General features: G+C 34.5%; 1 protein-coding gene across 1 annotated transcript; it reads left to right on the plus strand.

Moving 5' to 3' along the window:
- The first annotated feature begins 4,483 nt into the window (after positions 1-4,483).
- Positions 4,484-5,408, plus strand: LOC131051604 (probable glutathione S-transferase). The gene is made up of 2 exons (XM_057986178.2): positions 4,484-4,814; positions 4,922-5,408. Exons 1-2 carry the CDS (start codon positions 4,515-4,517, stop codon positions 5,288-5,290), a joined length of 669 nt encoding a protein of 222 aa, XP_057842161.2. The 5' UTR covers positions 4,484-4,514; the 3' UTR covers positions 5,291-5,408.
- The last annotated feature ends 2,733 nt before the right edge of the window (positions 5,409-8,141 follow it).

An 8,141-nucleotide genomic window follows, 5' to 3' on the forward strand; every position in this document is an offset into this window, starting at 1 on the left:
TAAACATGACAATTGGACCACCGGGTGAAAGGAACACTAGACAGGTGTACTAGAAGAACAAACTGTAGAAGAAGGAAATTATTGTAGGAATACCCAAGTGAATTTCATGATTATGGGAATCTACTTTCCGAATTGGTAGAACTCATAGTACAAACACATTTGATTCTTATATGCTGTTGGTTGAGCGGATAGTGGCCAAAGGGGGAGAATACACTATATAACTGATGGAGTTGGAATTAGATGGAGGGATGCCCCAACCCTTTGTCATTGTTGTCAAAGGGGGAGAATGGTCAAATGGGCCAGATGAAGGAAAAAAGTGTGTTGACATCAATTCCAAATGGGGAGATTGTTGGCATTATATTACCATTGATGTCAACCGGTATGGAATGGTCATCGATGAGTAAGTAGTGGTGACTAGTATCCATGAAGTAAATAGTGATGTCAACCGATATGAAGGATGGACTGTGTAGGTAGACATAGAGAAGTATAATGCAATCAGTAAATGGATTCAATGGATGGACTAGCATGTTTTATGGAAGGCCTAGTTGATCCATCGACAAAGAAGAGGTCAGCAGGTACAAAGATCCAGTGGTGAAGTTAGGTTATATCGGTAAGGTGAGTTGAACCAGTAGTATGTCTTGGTTGATGAAGGATGTCAAACCGACTTTACAGTCCTAAGAATAGGTGGATGTTGACAAGGATGTCAGGTGGACACCAAGTGGTGAGTACACAGAGGTCGATGAAGTGTTCATCGATGTGGTAGTTGACAATCAGGTCGATATTAATGAAGAACCCACAAATCACGGGACGATGAAAGGATGTTGTAGTTTGAGGGAGACAAAGTGGTATGGTGATTGAATTGACCTTGCAAGATGACCTAATCCTGGTACTCTTTGACTGAAGGAAATAGTCAAGCCATTAAAGGTGATTGATAGAGCAACATCGAAAAGCATGTTGCAGACATTTAAAAAAAATAGAAAACGTGCATTGGAAGGCAAGGATATGGCAATGTAGTTTGATATGATGGAGATCATATTTCCAAAAAAGGAGATCCGATCAGATCTGATATAGATTGATTTGGTAGAGGAAAGCCCTAGCACTCCACCATTTGAATGTTGCTTTTGGCGGGAACCCTCACATATAAGTATGTGAACTTGAGACTGAAGGTGGTGATGTTGGATGCGAGTTATTGCCGACAGACTTCATGAGGGTTTGCATAATTTTTTCGGTATGACCAATTGTTCATGATCAGTTGAACCATACACCATAGTATGGTAACCTACTTTCAAGAGGATGTCCGCATTCATAGCAGCTTGAGCAGCGATAGGAGCCCACATATTCCCATAACAATAGAGAAGCATAATAAAGACAAACACCCTTTTGAAACGCATGCCTAAAACCTTTTCTAGAAGAAGGAAAAAATAACCAGACCTCATGGACCACCTCAATAGGTCCATGATCAGTAGAACCATACACCATAGTATGATAACCTACTTTCAAGAGGATGTCCGCATTTAGCATCTTGAGTAGCCATAAGAGCCCACATATTCCCATAGCAATAGAGAAGCATAATAGAGACAAAAACCCAAGAAAGGCCCACCTCCATAGGGCCTTCAAAAATAGAGAAAAATTCAATGCAATTGGAGGCTATCCCAATTCGAAAAAGAGAACTGAAGAGAAATTTGAGGTCCACCTCCAAACTACTAGAGGAGGAGTGATAGATCTTTAAGAAGGAAAAATAATTTCTGTAGGAACCCCACCACATCAACCACCCCTAAGTGGGACCACAAAGGGGTAACTGACATGACTAAAGTCTGCACAAGTCAAGCAACTCCACAAAATAGGGCAATGTATAGTCAAGGAGTACATGCCACACAGCCACCAATTGCCAACATCAATATAGCAATGAACTACCTCAAGGGCTTGGAGTAGAGAAACTTAGAGACACATAAGGAACAGTGAGCTGGAGTGCCTACAAGGTAGAGAAATGACATGATGCAAGTAGAGCCACAAACAAAAGGATCCCCAACCACCACAAAATAGTAGAGTGTGCCCTTCCAAGGAAAATGATAGGTGCCTAGCTGAGAAAACAAGGCACCACACTATCCTTGAATAGAGGAAACCAAAGAAAAGGCCACCATCGGGAGAAAAACCCAGAGATGAAGGGTCAGGGCCAAAAGGCCACCAATTGCATGTAACCTACAATGCCAAAAGACTAAGCCTCGATAGGCAGGGGCAAGGGGGCCAATGCAAGACGTGGCCTACAAAGGGGCAACCCAAAAGGTCCAATCCCAACCAAAAGGTCCAAACACTGCCACCAAAGCCGCAAACAAAGAGAGGGCAAGACCGTCAAGCACCAAACCATCCTTACCATCTTCGTCCTCCTCATCAAAATCCTCTACATCATCTCCAGAAATCCTAGATTTGCTTCCACCCCCACTACTGCTCCTACTTATCATCACCCTAATATGACAACAATATTTATTTATGGTACACATATAGTGGATAGTGATAACAATTTATTTAAATAAAACTTATTTATTTCACTTGTTAATGAATGTATTTATAGTTTGTTATATTACATATGTAGGTTCTTGTGTGTTCAGGTATAGATTCATCTTAGACCAACATATGATTAAATGTTTATTTACATTTAGCTTAATTATTTACAATGTATCTAGTGTAAATATATAATAAGACTAAATATTATGAACATAGACACCATAACAACAATTGAACTCTACACAACTTCTAACTATCTCCCTTGACCAAAAACATTTGTGACAAACACACTAAGAAGACTAAAATTGCTTGATGTTATTGAATATTGCACTAAGTACAATAGTATCACTATACTTTCTTAAAATATTGTCTATGCCTTTTCATGGACCACACCCTTCACAATTAAGAATATGCGTTAGTTGATTGCGTGGTCAAAAATTCTCCTTGACATGGATGTAGTTATACAAGGGCTGACCTCAGAAGAATGCTAGGAATTTAGCACCTAGATCATGTTGAGAAATAATTTGATTTAAGTGTGAATACTTATTTTTCATAAGCCTCTTCAATTTTGAGTTGATGTTAATTAGTGAATTTTCTAAAGTTCTTGACAAAAATGAAATATAAATATAATTTCAAGCACTCTATTATTTGGGATTGTTAATATGGTGATCATTTTAACATCATACTTATTTAAAAGAGGTAATTGAGACTTCAAATCGAATTGGAATCTAATATGAGACATTTGTTCTAATTTTATATTTTGAGCTTTTGGAATCATCTTGATATTCCACACTTCTTAATTTCATAAGAGATACTATTACCTAAAACTAGTATGATCTCACTCTTGCATTCTTGGCAATGATTTCTACCTTTCTTAACGATTCATTTTGAGTCTCTAAATATTGAAACTATTTAATTTTTGAATATTTCACTAGGAAGATGCTATGGATGAGAGCTTTTTTTATACGTTCTTATTTGTGCGAAAGACAAAACTAAAAATGGAATGTTTTAAGGATCTTGTCTCCTTTTAGTAACAAGATATATACTCCTACTTCTAAATTATATGAGCATTTGGTACTGCTAGAGAATACCTTTTATAGCATGAACTTGTTATGAGCCTTTTATTTGACATTTTTATTAGAGAATACCTTTTATTTGACATTTTTTAATTTTTTATAAAAATTGTTCAAATTTCATGAGAAAATACAAAGTATTCATTGTGCTCATCTTTTATATTTGTGATAAAACATGAAATGCATACATTGCTACTTTAATAGTTGTACACATAAGACTACATATTTTCAGTATGACAAGAATAATTGTTTACGTGAGCATTTTAGTTTATAAATGACACACCTATATTGGAAAGTTATAATATTTTATTTAAAACAAAAAATTATTTATTTCACTTGTTAATGAATGTATTTATATTTTTCATATAACATTTATAAATTCTTATGTGTTCAAATATAGATTCATCTTAGACCAACATTTGAATAATTTTTTACTTATATTTAACATAATTATTTACAATATATAATAAATATAATCAAACTAAATGTTATAAACATAAATGCTATAAAAACAATTGAACTCTGCACAACTACAAACCCTTGCCCTGCCCTGTGTTAAAAAACTCCTCTGTCAAACTAGCTAACATGACTGCAGCTGCCCATTGTATTTGAATATTGCATTAAGTACAAAAGTACCCCTGTGCTTGTTTAAAATATTGTTTATGGCTTTTCGTGGCCCGCACCCTTCTCAATGAAAAATATGCGTCCATTCATTGCGTGGTCAAATAACCTTGACATGGACGTTGTTACGTAAGGGCTAACGTCAGATGAATGCATACGTAGGTGCCTACGCCACCATAATTCCCGGTAGGGCGCAGCGTGGATTCACCATCAAAGTTGCCGACGTTGTTCTTCTTATATATATGTACACTCCACTACCTAAACATAAACACCAAGCAAACATTACTCGTCTGAACATTCTGTTACTTGTGATTTGACATGGAACAAGTGAAGGTGCTGAGCACATGGCTTAGTCCATTCAGCCTGCGCGTCTTGGTTGCCCTGGAAGAGATTGGCGTGAAATATGAATACCAAGAAGAGGACCTCTCCAATAAGAGCGCCCTCCTCCTGCAGATGAATCCTGTGCACAAGAAAATCCCTGTCCTCATTCACAATGGCCAGCCCATATGCGAGTCTCTCATAATTCTCCACTACATTGACGAGACATGGGAGTCCAAGCAGGTTTCGCCATTTGATAGTGCCCTTGCCCATTTCTGGGCTGACTTCGCTGATAAGAAGGTAACGGTTTGACAGTTGTAGTTGGCACGAGTATTTTATTAAATAAGCACATTTTCAAGTAGCTGGAGATTTAAAAGGTCTAATACATGGGCTCTATGTTTTTGCAGTTTTTTGACTCGGGGTTTCGTATAGTGAAATCGAAAGATGAGGCTCAAGAGCAGGCCAAACGTGAGATGCTGGAAAACCTGCAATTTCTAGAAGGCGCATTGAAAGAAATGTCAGCGGGAGGATCTCTGCCCTTCTTCGGAGGGAAGGATTTCGGGTTTCTGGATATTGCCTTAGCCCCCTATGTGTCCTGGTTCCATATTTTTGAAACTATTGGAAATTTCAAGATACCGTTTGAAACTGAATATCCATTAGTTGATGCATGGGGTAAGAGATGTATGGAGAGGGAGAGCGTCAAGAAAATTCTTCCCTCCTTTGATCGCCTTCTGGAGAGGGTCTTCCAAGTCAGGAAGAAATTTGTGGTAGATTAAAATTCAAGTGATTTATGCCCAATAGACTATTTGTTAAGTTGTTCACATTAAGTAGCTAGCTTCTGTAAGACCGTGGCATTCTTGAATTTACTGTTGAACTGTTAGATTATAGAATCTCTTCCCAACATCAATAAAAAATCATACTATTTTCAGTTAGATATATTTATACTTAATCGTCAATGAGATTTGCTTTATGCCTTCTGTAAATGTTTATGTGATTCTATATCACTACAATAATGATAATAAACTCGGCATTCTAGGAGTAAATGATTCAAACCATGCAGTAACATAAAGGAAAGCACTTATTTGGAGATTCTATTTATCTGTTTATTAGTCTATGGCACCTTATAAGCAAATAAAATCTTCTCATAACTAACGTTATACATATATATGATTCAAATGAAAATCTATTTCCTCGGTCTTCTCAAATAAATTAGGATTAATTTAAATCATGTAGAAATGCCAACGGACTGCAGTGACAAGGAAATGAAAAATAAATTTAATTGCCTCATTTTTCGAAATGTGCCTACAATGTTAATTATCTTATATTGATCACTTTCCTTTACCTATACCTAATTATAATTGATGAATGTATCTACTAAGAACAAACATTCCATGATAGTAACTGTCTAGAATATATATTCCATTGAAGGGAGTAGATAGTAGTGTTTTAGAGAATCTTTCTCAAAAATACAAAGAAGATGTATCTCTCCTTTTTTCTTTTCTTTTAGTGCTATATTTGACACCCATGTTAAAAACTTGATATGAAATATGATTTTAGATTCAGTTAAATTATTGATCTTTTGCTATATTAAAGGCTCAATATTAGAATTGATTGGCCTTTAAATTTGTCAAACTAGCTTGAACTTAGGGTAGAGCTCTATCATATAATAGATTTGCAATAACCTTGAACACATCAGCACTAAATTCCATGATTTAGTCATATTTATAATATTGATGAAAAAATATTATATTTTTTTCTTTGGCATAAGCCTTACAAATAATTTCCTTCATTCAAGAAAACACCTCATTTTCTATTTGGTAAATCTCTTTTAAGAATTTTATTGGAGTTAAGTAGTAATACTTTTTCTTCATAAGCCTCTTTAGTTTTGGGTTGAAGTTAATTAATGAGTTTCCTATAGCGTTGTAGGAGTAAGGTAACATATAAATCACTAGCAAATGATTATAAATGATCTCCAATATTTGGGATTGTATGTCTAAATATCATTTTAACATCTTGCTTGCCCATAATAAGGTCCTTCACATACTTAAATTTGGATCCAATGAGAACCATCCACTTCACTTTGATGTTTTGAGGTCTTGGAACCGACAAGATATTGAATACCTGAAAATTCATAGAAGATCCCATTACTTGATACTAGTACAACTTCACTCTTACATTCTTGGAAACAACATCACCTAGAAATACCTACTAGTGATATTTATTATTGAAAGTTGTAGGTTTCATTAAATTATTTTACAGTAATATTTACTTATAAGAAGATCCTCCATATGGTCAAATTTGGATCTAATGAGTTTCGTCGCATGAGCTTTTATCTTTTTGAGTTGTTGGAATCATCTCGATTCTTAACACACATTTTTTTTCTAGGACATTCCATACCTAATGCTAGTATGACATGATTCTTACATTCTTAGCAAGGAATTGTTTAAAAGATAATATTGAGTCTCCAAATATCTAGAAATATTTGATTTTCAAATATTTTTCTAGAAGATCTTTAAAGAGGGATTCATATTTTTCTTTATTATTTATGAAAAAAAATTCAAAATATAATTCTATAATTACCTTCTCTCTTTTAAGTAATATGAGGTATATTAGTGTTCTTCAATCATTATGCACTTCATCCTACTAGAAGATAGGTTCCATAGCATGCAGTTGTTATGATATTTATCATTAGATGTTTTTTGAGACCTATCTAATTCAAAGATAATTTTTTCTTCATCATACATGATATATGAACCTAGAGTTGTTGAGTTACACTTTCCACAAGGATAAGGCTGAATTTTTTTTTAGAGATATTTTTATTTTTCATTGCTCACGTTTCTTAAATAGGTCTCTTTTCATAAAAACTTCAAATATTGACTTTCTTCTCTAATAATTATAATATGCATGGGCTAAAAATCAACCATCACTTCATGGGTCATATATATATTTTAAGGTTTTAACAACATTTTAATCTTAGAAACATGCTTGATCTTAAGGACTAGGTAGGGTTCAATCAATGTATCTATATTCCCTTTATCTTTATGAATAAAGATATCCATAGAAACTCCTATCTAAATTCCTTTCTCATAAGACTTTGTAACCATTTTCTGAATTGGATTACATTTAAGATTCAAGAAATCTGCAATATACTTAGGCATTATTATGGTGCTTGCAATATAATTCAATCACATAATTGTGTAACAATTTATCACCACTAATCAATGTTAAGAGCAATGGAATGTGTTTCTTTACTTACATCTATTATAGAAATAAGGGATATGGACTAATCAAGCTATGCAGGCTCGATCTATTTAGATATCTTTCCTCTATAACTAGTAGCTATTTAAAAAATCCTAACTAGGTTTTCTTAGTTTATTAGAGAATTTAGTATCAATTTATTCTTAGGGTTCACTATAAAATACAAAAATGAGACAGTAGCTAGCATTTTCTTCAACGGATTAACCTTAGTGAGTTTCATGTAAATTGAGTTCTTGAGATAAACCTAGTATTATTCTAACCCCTTGTCTATTTTACAACTTGATTTGGTGTCCTAACAAGCCATGTGTAGATAGTTTTCTAACCTGATTTGCATAAATCTTTGGCCAAATGGTATCTAATAGACGAATG

This window comes from Cryptomeria japonica, chromosome 7 (genome assembly GCF_030272615.1).
Source record: "Cryptomeria japonica chromosome 7, Sugi_1.0, whole genome shotgun sequence".
Classification (NCBI taxonomy): Eukaryota; Viridiplantae; Streptophyta; class Pinopsida; order Cupressales; family Cupressaceae; genus Cryptomeria; species Cryptomeria japonica.